The sequence below is a fragment of the Cheilinus undulatus genome, linkage group 2 (genome assembly GCF_018320785.1).
Source record: "Cheilinus undulatus linkage group 2, ASM1832078v1, whole genome shotgun sequence".
Classification (NCBI taxonomy): Eukaryota; Metazoa; Chordata; class Actinopteri; order Labriformes; family Labridae; genus Cheilinus; species Cheilinus undulatus.
The window spans coordinates 24,225,513-24,237,722 of record NC_054866.1 but is presented as its reverse complement, the minus strand read 5'-3'; the positions used below and the strand labels follow the sequence as shown (position 1 = coordinate 24,237,722).

At 39.0% G+C, this 12,210-nt stretch overlaps 1 protein-coding gene across 1 annotated transcript in view; it reads right to left on the bottom strand.

Moving 5' to 3' along the window:
* Nucleotides 1–1,165: 1,165 nt before the first annotated feature.
* The window catches only part of clpb (caseinolytic mitochondrial matrix peptidase chaperone subunit B), a 51,593-nt gene continuing 40,548 nt past the window's right edge, over nucleotides 1,166–12,210 (bottom strand). The window contains exons 8-16 of the mRNA XM_041803818.1: nucleotides 10,842–10,919; nucleotides 7,704–7,759; nucleotides 7,422–7,466; nucleotides 6,866–7,027; nucleotides 6,618–6,774; nucleotides 6,251–6,324; nucleotides 6,009–6,128; nucleotides 2,348–2,452; nucleotides 1,166–1,517 (exon numbers count right to left, since the gene is read on the bottom strand). Of these exons, the coding sequence (XP_041659752.1) occupies nucleotides 1,320–1,517; nucleotides 2,348–2,452; nucleotides 6,009–6,128; nucleotides 6,251–6,324; nucleotides 6,618–6,774; nucleotides 6,866–7,027; nucleotides 7,422–7,466; nucleotides 7,704–7,759; nucleotides 10,842–10,919 (995 nt within the window). The 3' untranslated portion in view covers nucleotides 1,166–1,319. The remainder of the gene's footprint in view (nucleotides 1,518–2,347; nucleotides 2,453–6,008; nucleotides 6,129–6,250; nucleotides 6,325–6,617; nucleotides 6,775–6,865; nucleotides 7,028–7,421; nucleotides 7,467–7,703; nucleotides 7,760–10,841; nucleotides 10,920–12,210) is intronic.

Sequence of the window (12,210 nt, the reverse complement as noted above, 5' to 3'; positions counted from 1 at the left end):
ATTCCCACCCAGACACTGGTCTCCCTCTAACCCTCACATCCATCCATCCATCCATCAGGAGTGTAAGCGCCATACAACCAGGACAAAAAACAGAGGAATTCCCTTTTTTTGTTGTTGTTGTGACAACTTTATTTACAGGGTGGCGGTTGGGATACAAGAATGAAAAATGTAATGTAATTACATTTGGCTCCTCATCAGCATGCTGTTAAAACATTTATGAAACATTTTGAATATTATTTCTTTATGACTTTAAATTTCTCTTAATGACAGACTAGCCTGCACAGCACCAGGGCACGCCGTTGTGACAGACGAGACTTCTCTACATTAACATGTATCAACAGACACAATTCACATGGCAGTTATATTACCCATCATTCAATGGGCTGCTATGCATTTCTGCTCTGCTTTTCTCGGTACTAAAATAAAATGAAGAGGCAGGTTGTGTTTACAAGCATTTAACAGTGAATCTCGACTGGTGAGGAAATGTGTATTAAAGGGAACACACAGGCAGCAATCTGAGGAACACTGTCTTTGGCTGTTCATGCTTCCTTTTTCGTCAAAGAAAATGGTCAAACACTGATAAAACATGTCATTTTTATATGTTTTTTAAGAGAAGTGTTTCTGCTAGTTTATGTTCTTCTAACATTGACCCATTTTTTCTTTGACATCTCTTCCTCCAAATCACAACTTTTTTTGCCCACCTCCTCTTATCATATACTCTGTACATTTCTTCTAGCTCATACATATTAATATATATCTTTAATAAATAATAAATATTTTGGCTTTTTTTCAGTGCTCTAAACAACAAACTGGACAGTGGCTATATCACAGCTAATTTCAGCTACACACACAGGATGAAATGTGGTGATTTACTAGCTGATATGATGAATTGGACACTGATGAGGTATGTTTGATGTTGATGAAGCTGCACAGGCACAGTGAAGCCTTGATGGTACTTTCTATTCACACATGTGACAGGTTTCATCCTCCTGGTATCAAGTCCAAACTGGTTTTAATGTCTGCTGCTGCATGATCTTAAAGGCCCAGTTGTTGTGAACAACATTTACTGTTTACAGCACCATGTTGGCAGGTAAAGAGTGCTGCATGTTGTGCCAAGTTTGCTTCTGTAACTTTGTGTGTTTACTGAAACAGCGAGGCAGTGATGTGTTATAAGAGGTACTTTTATTGGTAACAAGACCCAAAAATCATCAATTCTCCTGACACAGGATGATGATGATCATGAAGATGATGATGGATATGGTGTTTGTGTGTTTAGTATAAATATGTGCATAACTATCTGTGTATTTCCTCTGTGGTTGTTAGTGTTCAGGACTGAGCGGTGGGCGGATGTCCAGCATTCTTGACGAGCTGTCCTCTCCCAGCACCTCGAGGCGTAGACTTGGCGCGTTCCGCTTCTCCTCATCCTCTGACTGGACTGACAGACGCAGGGTGCAACCTTTGGGCAGCAGCTCCTGCTCGTATGCTGCTGCTAACTGATTGACGACTCGCCGCTCAACCTGAGGGATCAGAGGAGAGGTTAGTGGTCTGACAAACTGAGTAACTTTTATTCACAAATAATCAGCAAATCATTGATTTCCACATCTGCTTTTCTTGGGCTCAATTGTTTGGTTCCAAAACATCATATTAGGCTGTCACAAAATCAGATTTTCACTTCACAATTATCGTGGGCAAAAAATGTCCCGATCATGATATTATCACGATTTCAATTAAAAAATTAAATAATAACGGGAAAATTAATCAAATTTATCTTTAACTTAATTTATGCTGTGTTCTCTCTTTTGGCAGATGAATTACACTTAAAATACCTGTCTAAGGAGGTACTGCAGCTGCTGTGTCATTGTGGAGGGTCAGTGTATGTGTGTGAGGAGGAAGGGGGAGGGGTTGTTGGGGTGCTACAGGAGGGAGACGAAGCAGGGCGGAAGAAAACGGGCAGATGTAGAAAACAAACTGTTCAAGTGGCACTGGATCATTTACACGATATTATCATATGCACATTTTTAAGACGATATTTAAATTTTATTTTCAATACCACGATTATCGTCAATATTGGTATATTGCGACAGCCCTACATCATATGCAGTGATATTTAACAATTCTAAGGACTGAAAAGCTGATCTTGTATTCTCAGCTTCCATTGAAACATAAACAAAGTCAGACTTTGTGATTGGATTTTGCAGCAGATGCAGTAAAATGTTATTCTTTGGACAAGTATGACTCCAGGAAGTAAAAATCAAGCAGTGTTGAAAATCTTTTAAGGCCTAATGAAAGTATTAACAAACTCTGTACATTTTTTCCACACAGCCTAATGTGGCAAACTGAGCATTACCTCGTGTTTGATGGAGCGGGCGCCGTAATGCATGTTGTAGCCTCCTGCTAACAGGTCCAGAACGGGCCGATCCCACTGAAGTGTGATGTCATGGCGCTGCTTAGCCTAAAAGCAGGACAGGAGGAGAAAAGATTGAGTTAGACCTTTAGTAAACAAACAGGGAAACCACATAGAGAATGGTGGACGATCAAGAAGAGCAATATGGAAGCCAGGGGGAGAAAAAGGCTACGGTAGAGACAAGATACTGTCATGTAGCACATCTGACAGTGCTAATCAACAGGCTCTTAATGCATTTTAATCAAACACCAGTCGATAGCAGCACTCTGAGCTGCTCATTTAGCTACTGATGTTAACACTCCATTCAATATATACAATGCCATGTTACACTCCAGAGTAATAAACAAATATTACAGCAGTACTTATACCACATTAAAGGCAATAATGCCAACGCTAACATTTCATTTGTCTAATTTTGGTGAGTGTCAAGCGCATATCTCTTGAGGACTCTTTAATAATGAGACTTCTGCTGTAAATATGACTGCTATATTCAGACAGTAAGCATGAGACACACTTAAAAAATAAATACTTACAGATAATAGATAATAAAACACACAGCAACATTCAACACAAAGACAGAGAGTCATGAGTCAGGTCCCTATGAGAGGCCTGCAGGCTGCCAGGACAGCAGCTGTAATATTAATTATTAAATATTGATGAAGGCTCCACATGTTAAACACTGTAATCACATTATAGTGAGTAGTAGTGGCACATTATATTGATCTGTTAGGCTTCCTGCTCAGCTCAGCGGCTGCAGGACTCAGTGGGTAGGGCCTTACAATCTCACTGGAGGTAACCCATGTTATAAATACAGGGTGCTGTGAGGAAGAAAATATGCAGAGAGGCTTTTTTTGCCTTCCTGACAAGTTTGTTGAAGCTTATTCTTAAATCCAGGAATCATTTATTAGATTAAGTTTCATTTTTATCGTTTGAATGTGAAAAAAATGCTTGTCTAAATGCAACAGCAATTTCAAAAAGATGGGGCACTGTGTAAAATGTAAATAAAAACAGAATGCAATGATTTGCTTTGACTGGGCTCTTATATGTTAATGGAAATGAAAACACTTACATAGCTGAGATAAATCACCTTGGAAATTGGTGCCTTGAAAAGTTACTAATAGGCTCGAGGCACAGCAGGGTGTGACGTATTTTTAGTGAAAAATTAGGCCGCTTTACAACTTCAGCCCAATGATATGTGCTAAGCCAAAATGGAATCTAAGCTGTCCTATACTGCCTTTATTTGTCAGTTTTGTTTGGTTTTGTTTGTTTGTTTCGATTGTTGTTTATGTTTATTCTTTATCATAATGGCATCCAAACATGCTAAAGGGATGTTTCAAAACAGGTTAATAGCACTTCTGGACATGATTGCTGTGTGCTACAATGTACATCTTCAGCTAAATTTACCCATCATTGACAGTCAGCTTGGGTAACAACGAGTAAACTGCAACGATTCTGCTACCATACGCTGTTCTCTTCTGTGTTCAATCTCCCGACCGGAGGTTTGGGAGCTGCCTAATTCCCAATGCGGAAGCGATTTGTGCATAGAGCCCATTTTCAACACAAAGAAAACTAAAGAAAGGATGACTGATTTTAGGAGGCAATCATTTCCCACTCCTGTTATTGAACTAACACAAGGTTTGCTAACACTTGACAATTTCTGTATTTTTTCAAAATTGAGGAGTTTTAATGTTGAAAGCACCATGCTGAAATTGTTCTACAAAAATCTATTGACAGCACTTACTTTTTGTATTCAGTGTTGGCACTGTCCGTGCAAAACAAGAAAAAACTGGATAAAGCTGTAAAATTGGGAACAAAGATGACAAGGGAACAAACGTGCAGTATCTCCTGACAGATTGATACACATTGAACTTGGCAAACAAAATTACAACAGTCCGAAAAAATCCCCTCTGGTCTGAGTATGAACTCCTAACCTTGGGACGCAGGTACAGAATGCTTAGAATGAGAACAAACAAAGGCATCACATTATTCATACCACAGAGTATTCAGCTTCTCAACAAGCTCTGATATTAGATAAACTTCATGATGCCTTAGTAATGATTTTGTTTTAGTAATTTTTTTGGATGGTTTTAGTGATGTATTTTACTTCTGTTTTTATGTGTTGTCCCTTTAATGTTGATGTCTTTTGATGTTCTTGTTTTTATGCTCTTGGTGCAAGACAAATTCCCTTAGGGGAAATAAAGGTTTCATTCATTCATTCAAATCTCATGAACCAATAATCATTCACAATAGAACATGAACAACATACCAAATGTTAAAACTGACACAATTTGGAATGGAAGTGTTTCTGAGCTCATGCAGGGATTTCCAGTATAGAATCATCTCTGTTTTGGCCCCAAAAACCACAAGCATCCAATGCTGACCTGCCTTGTCCCTTGCGCAGAGATTTCTCCAGATTCTCTGATTCTTTAGATGATATTATTTACTGTAGATGGGATATTCAAAGTATTTTTTTCTGAAATTGCTCCACAATTTAAGATAGTTTTTTGTGTCTAGAAATTTCTGAGAGATTCTGCTTCTCTAAAATACCACTTTTATACACCATCATATTTCTGACCTGCCAATTATTAATTGCAAGATGCTCCCCCAACCGTTTTTGTGCCTCTTCCCTACTTTTTACCTCTGCCAAGGAGGTTATGTGATCAGGTGGGTATGTTTGTTTGTTAGCAACGTAACTCAAAAAGTTGCAGACGGATTTTCATGTAATTTTTTAGGAAATGTCAGAAATGACATAAGGAAGAACTGATTAGATTTTGGGAGTGATCTGGATCACCGTCTGGATTCAGGAATTTTTTTAAGGATTCTTTACTATTGAGAGATAGGGCTAATGGCGGAGGTCTGCTCTGTTACCACTTTACACCAGGAGATGGCGGACATGAGTAACTTCAATCCCAGCAGCAGTTTTTTGGTGTGTTTCCATTCAAAGTTTTGAGGTTTATAGAGTTTGAAAGACGCACGTCCGGTCGAGGAGACGAGTCGGAACGTAACAGAGAGAAAGACAGTGAATTGTAGCGAGAATACTCACAATGCTGGGAAGAATAGAGGAATATTCACCCTCTGCCATGACTTCCAGTCGTCCAGTGAGACCATGGGTGTATCTGATGGCACCCGTAGCGAAGACAATGCTTTGCCTCACTGTCTTTCCACCCCCCATGGGGAGGGAGTAATCAACAAATGCCGTGGTGGGGGGCACATGGGAACGGATCCAGGAATTTTTTTCAAGGATTCTTCACTATTGGGAGATGAGGCTAATGACGGAGGTCTGCGCTCTCCGAGTGCTTTTCTAGTTTTATAGATGTGTTGCTGTCATCTAATTCAAAATGAGCTAGTATTTGTCATGAAATAGTAAAATGTCTGTTCCAACATCATATGTTGTTTATCTTATCTGAATAAATTTCATGGTTTCATGAGATTATTACACCATTTTATTCTGTTTTAATTTACTTTTTACACATCACCCCAACTTTTTTAGAATTTGGTTGATTTCCTGAATTTTGCATATATTCACAAACTGCAGTTAACTAAGATTTGAAGTGGTTATTTTTTAATTCATATAGTCCTAAGCTGTTTCCGTATTGGGTTGTACCTTTTTAGCCCAGAAGTTGAGCTCTTTGCTGACCAGCTGCAGCAGCTCTGAGTGACAGAATGGCAGGAAGTACACAATTTCATTGATCCGCCCAAGAAATTCGTCCCTCCGAAACTGAGCCTGGGGAGAGACAAAACAATCAACAATGACAACAGAACAGACACTTAAACTGGAACATTTGGCTTAAATATCACCCTAAACAAGGTGCCTTTTACGTCTGTTTTTCAAAGGAAAACATTTACCTTCAGGATTGGTCGAATCACAGATTCTTTAAACTGACGAGAGATTTTGATGTCATCACTTTTCTGCACGTCCTCTGTGGTAAAGAAGAGAAACATGGTTAACTTTGAATTTCACTAATAGGATCTTTTATTTCTGCTGACCCTTTGTCTTTATAGTGTAACACCAAATCCAGAGAGTCCCAACTAAACACTCACACGATCAGACCAATCATTTTACCACTCTTCACATCATTTCATCTATTTACTTTTAAACTGCTAAATAAGAATAACACGTGATGTAACAATTGCATGCTAATGAGTGGTACAGTGCACTTGTATGTCTTGTGTTTGTGTATTTGAGGCTGTAAATGATTTGTGTTTCTCTCACCCAGGTTGTCAGCCAGTTTTCTGCGGCTGACCTGCTCTGCCTCCTGACGAAGCTGCAGTGCATGCTCAGCAATTTCATCACTTGCAACATTGGAAGTCATGATGAAGATGGCATCTTTACACTCAATGGTCTTCCCCTTACCGTCTGTGAGGCGACCCTAAGAGCGACGCATGGGATTGACTTAGTATCTGCAGGTAATGCAGGATAGAATTGAAGAAAGGTTGTAGTTCTTGTGTTTGTACACTCACCTCATCAAAGAGCTGCAGCATGATGGTAAGAACATCAGGATGGGCCTTGTCGACTTCATCAAACAGGACCACAGCATTGGGACACGCCTTCAACAACTTAGTCAGCTGACCCCCTTCTTCATGTCCTACGTAACCTGGAGGAGAGCCGATAAACTTCGCTACCTAAAGGATTAAGAGTGCATTGATTAGGGAAAATAAGAATTTCATCAGGTTCACTTTTGGCCGACCAGGCTTTATGTTGGTACCAAGCCAGCAGATAAAACAGAATAAAACAAACTTGAGGTTAGAATAGATCTCCTGAGCCCTGATTCGGTGATTAAATGTGGTCATTATCAACCCTTTACTAAGAGGAGCAAAACATGTATTTATGTTTATGCATGTATTATGAGTAAACAGACAGAATGAATCCAATATGTCAGTGTAGCACATTAACAGATGCTGTGAATTAACCTGTGTTATAGGACACAGCACAATGTGGTGATCAGGTGTTAGAAAACATTTCTGCTGCTCCCAGACTTCACACTTGAATATTTAGAAAAGACAAAAATCTTCTCACCTCGTGTTTTTCCTGGAACTCAGACATGTCCATGCGAATGAAACCCTGAAAAAGCAAAATGCCTTTAACTATTTTATTCCCAGGAGGGACACAGCACGATACTGTATCAGTGTGTATTTTTGTGTAGAACGTGCCATTAATGGACCCAGCACAAATTGAATTCTCTTTCAGTTCTTTGAGCTGCTAAATTAAATGTTTGTGCTTCAAATAGAGGACCTGTTTCTGACCTACTGAGTGTATTGTGTATAGTAAAGTGTATGTTTACAACATTAAGTGACGTACCTTTTTGATGTCTTTGTGCATGTAGCGAGCCACCTGTTTGGCCAGTTCTGTCTTTCCTGTGAAAACAGCCATAACAGCCACACCAAACAGAAACATCTTAAAGTCTTTGTTTTAAATTTAAAACACATTAGCGTACAGAGATTTCAAGAACTCTCTCTCTCTCTCTCAGTGTCTGTCTAAACCTCGGTGCCTCCCTCTCTAAAGCTTTCAATCATCTCCTCCTCTCCAGAAGCCCACATTGTGTTTGTCAGTAAAATATTCTGCATAGAAATGCTCATATATGATATTGATGTCTGGTGTTTGGTATGCATATGGGTATGATGCGTGTGTGTCAAAGAGACTGTGTGTGTCTTGTTGCTGTGTTTAATATTGATGTCTCGTGGCCACTGTTTGTCGCTGAAGGCAACAGAGAATATGAACACCGTCTCTCCTCCATCTATCTCTCTGGCCTGTCATTTCACCATCTCCCTCTTTTTTAGCCATCTATCCAATCCTTAATATCCCGCTGTCTCCCTCTTTTCTCCACTCCAACACACAAAACACACTTTGGTTCACACTGTTGTTTGAGAATATTTAAGATTCTCTTTAAAATAGGGATGACCTTGTCATATTTTCTTTTAAGACTTAATATATGCTGAAATAATCTCACTTGGAACTTATTTTTCTTAAAAACAGCTCAAAAGAACATGCTAGATCTCTCTAAACTAAAGTGTTTAGTCTTTAATAATTACATAAAATAAATTATTTTATAAACACTACGCAGATCTGCCCTCAATACTGGTTTACTTTCCAAAAACATCCTCGCCACTCTTGTAGATGTTTGTACACGAATTCAACAAACTCACAGGATCCTCCTCTTAACAAAAAATAATCAGATGCATATTTGCAGTCACCAGTTTTGTTATGAGTTGGCTAATCTTCTCTGTCCTGGTGGCCTAACACTTCTAGCAAATAAGGATATCAAAGAGGGCCTTTCATCTGTCTCTGCTTTTGCTCTAATTATCATTGTACTTGTTATTTTATTCTGCAGAGCAGAGTCTCACCATGGTACAGTGGTGGACAAAACACACGACTGCATTACTCCAGTCAAAATAGAGCTACTCCTGATCAGAAATTACTCCAATTCATATGAACTTTGCATTTTCAAATTACAACTTGAATACTTACTTATGAATTCAACTGCTTATTACCAAAAGTTAAGATACTGGATTTTTCTCGGATTTCTTCAAATATCAGAACGTCAGGGGTTTGACATGAGTAATGCAAATACATCAGGACCAACCTCCATCTACCTCTGACAAGACACAGGGCTAATCAGTAGTTAGCATCAACAGCTAGGTTTGCTACACCAGACTGCTTTGTGCCGTCACATCCAGCACTGAATGACGCTGTAGAAGTAAAGAGAAGTAAAAACTTCCCTCAACTTCAGGGCTCAGATGGCCTTGCCCCATGGATGCGGAAGACACAAGTTAAAGACTGGTCTGTGGCTTCTTTCCCATGACTTTCTCCCATTTGCTCATCCCTGTTTCTGATTCTATTCACTGTCCTCCTATCCAAGTAAAAACACAAAAGTCCATTTTTTTGGTAAAAATTCCCTCAACTTCGAAACGGGATCAGAAGATCACTTTTATGCTTTATCTATAAAGACTTGAGCCATCTAGTTTAATCCTCAGTTCGTTACAGAGCTGAGATGCCTACGTTTTAGATGGATGAAAGTGAAAAAGACATTCTTACAAGTTCCAAGTGGGCTTATCGTAAAGTGAAACAACAGCAAGAGAGACAACAGAGAGGGCTACCTGAAGTTTAAAGAGATACACATCGTATTTGCATTTAGTAGAGGCTCAGTGATTATCAAAAGACTAATTTATTTTTACTTCTTACATGTCTGAGGACCTTAAAGGTTTAAGTGTAGGATCCTTAAAACCATGCCTTGTAGTTATTTTCTTTACAACAGCACTTCCCAAACTGAGGGCCAGGGCCCCTTAGTGGGTCCAGGAGGTACTGCAGGTGGGCCGTGAAAGGTTGTTCAATTTAAATGAAACCCGCAAGTGTAGTAAGTGTAAAAAAATAGAAGTCATGTCTTCAATGATCATTAAAAAAATCTCACAATCAAAAAATAAAACAAATAAACAAAAAAGGCAGATAATTTAACAAACATGTCATCCTTTTGCCACAGAATCAGTGTCACGTTTTAACTGGGGTTATATTTTATCAGGGCTTTTGTAGCGATTAACCTTACATGGAAAGAGTTCACATGGTCAGTGAATTTAGAGAGATAGCTAAATATTCGATATGAAAATGTGGGTGACTTTGCAAATACCTGATCCTAACTGTACTCTGTGACTCTGCCGATCTTTCCTATTAATGTTAAAGATTTTGAAAACAATACTAAATCATTATAGTTTTGAAGAAAGCAGCAAAAAGAGATGTTTGAAGTAGTTTTGATTGGCAAAACAAAGTTTTCACAGTAAAATTCTCCATCCAAAGTACATTAATATCAGTGTGGCACTTAACAAAAAAAACCATCTTTATTTTCTCAAAATGGTGGTTGATTGGTTATTAATACAAACAAAAAAGTTGACAAAGAATCAAGAAAGCCTATCAAAGCCTGTTAGAGTGGGCCTTGATCTGATGACAATTTTGAGCTGTTTCTGACAAATTTCCTTTTCCTGTTGTTTATAACAGCTCAAGGAAGCATTTAACTACTAAACTGATCTACCATAATAATAGAATAATAATGGTATAAATTATTAGCAGAAACCTTGATGACTCAGGTTTGTAACAACACTAACATTAGCTGATTGTTAAGCTAACCTGCTGATATTGATGCTAGCCTGCCCAACCTTCCTTTTCTGTTTTTTTTTTTTGACTTGACGATCTTTAGTCAGTAGTCAGTGCAGTTTCTTTTCCATGTGTTTATATTTGACAGTGTAACACATGCTTTTTGTGCTCTTGTGTATTTTGCCTCTTGTGAGCTCAGCAGACTGTCAGGAGGGGAGTTTACTCCACATAACTCCAGGAACTTCACTGACTAAATTGCTCTGTTTATTTTGGCAGCTGAGGAGTTTTTTTAACATCACTTGATGAGATCAAACTGGAGTGGAAGTGTCTGGTGTGAAAGATGAAAGAGTGATTTACCGATTCCTGATGAGCCCAGGAAGAGGAACACAAGAGGATGCTCTTCATCGTACCAACCATTCTCTTTCCTCCTGATGGCTAGAGGGAGAAAAAAGAAGGCGTGTTATTTCAGTCATTTGCATTTGTTGACTTTGCTTTTGCTGTAATTATTCTAAGTTTCACCCAGCTGAACTGAGGTGACCTCAGGGTGATGGGTATCCCAGAAACTACCATAAAAGAGCGAGGGAATGGGGATGAGAAAGGGGTCAGAGACATTTGGAGGAGAAAAAAATAAAAAGAAGACAGAAAACAGAGCAAGAAAGCAAGATGAGAGACCTCCAGAAAGCTACCCACGATGCCTCTCTTCCCCCCTCAGTCAGTGGGGCCATTAGCCAGCGGTAATTGTGTTAGCCTCCCTGGCGCGGCCATGGCGAAATCAGTTTAGCATGGATCGCAGCCTCGCACACACACAGACACACACGCTTGCTTAAAGAGGAGTGCCTACCCAGCCCTGCCATCACCCTGGCAACCGCACTCACACACATACACAAAGACAAGATGATGAGCTGGGTCGGAGGGGAGGAAAGAGTGTATTTGGCCGTGGCTTTCAGAGGCAGGCACAAACTCATCCAAATCTGAAGCTGCTGAGAGGATGGGGCCAAAACCAGAGCCCCTAAATCAATACGCAGGTATAGGAAGTAGATGTTCGTATTTTGATTATAATACTAAGGGAAGTTAGTGTTTAAATGTTGATGAAGCTGACACGAAAATGACCACAATATCCTTCATAAGCTTCCACCTCAAGACCTCTGAAATACTAAAGATGCTGGCAGACAGGATGCTGCAGAGCTGTTACACCACTGCACTGCAAAAACTCAAACCATGGCAAATGTCTTTGTCTCATTTCTGGTAAAAATATCCCTTTGGAGAAAAGCGTCTGCTAAATGACATTGTAACATTGTAACATTACATTTAATAAAAGCCACATTCACCAGCCAGGTCCATAAAACATCTCATTTCAAGATATTACAATCAACGAATGTGGCATGAATTGCTTGAAATGAGTAACTCAGGCTGCCAGGACAGCCAGAAAAACTGCCTTAACAAGTAAGTAAAAGTTTATTCAGTTTGCTGAATTAGCAGCCAGATTTAGTCATTACAAGGATTAAGGGCTTTGTTTTCCTTGTGTTATCTTGACATACGATGAATGTAGCTTATTGTAAGCATGCAGCATCTTTTAAAATTATGAAAATCTTTAATAGATATATTTGATCAAATTTCTACAGTGTCCATCAGACATAAAGAATAAATACTCATTTATGTTACAAGTATTGCCATATGGGCACTTTAATTTTTAATATAATATGGAAATTGACTTAATGCGTTTAAA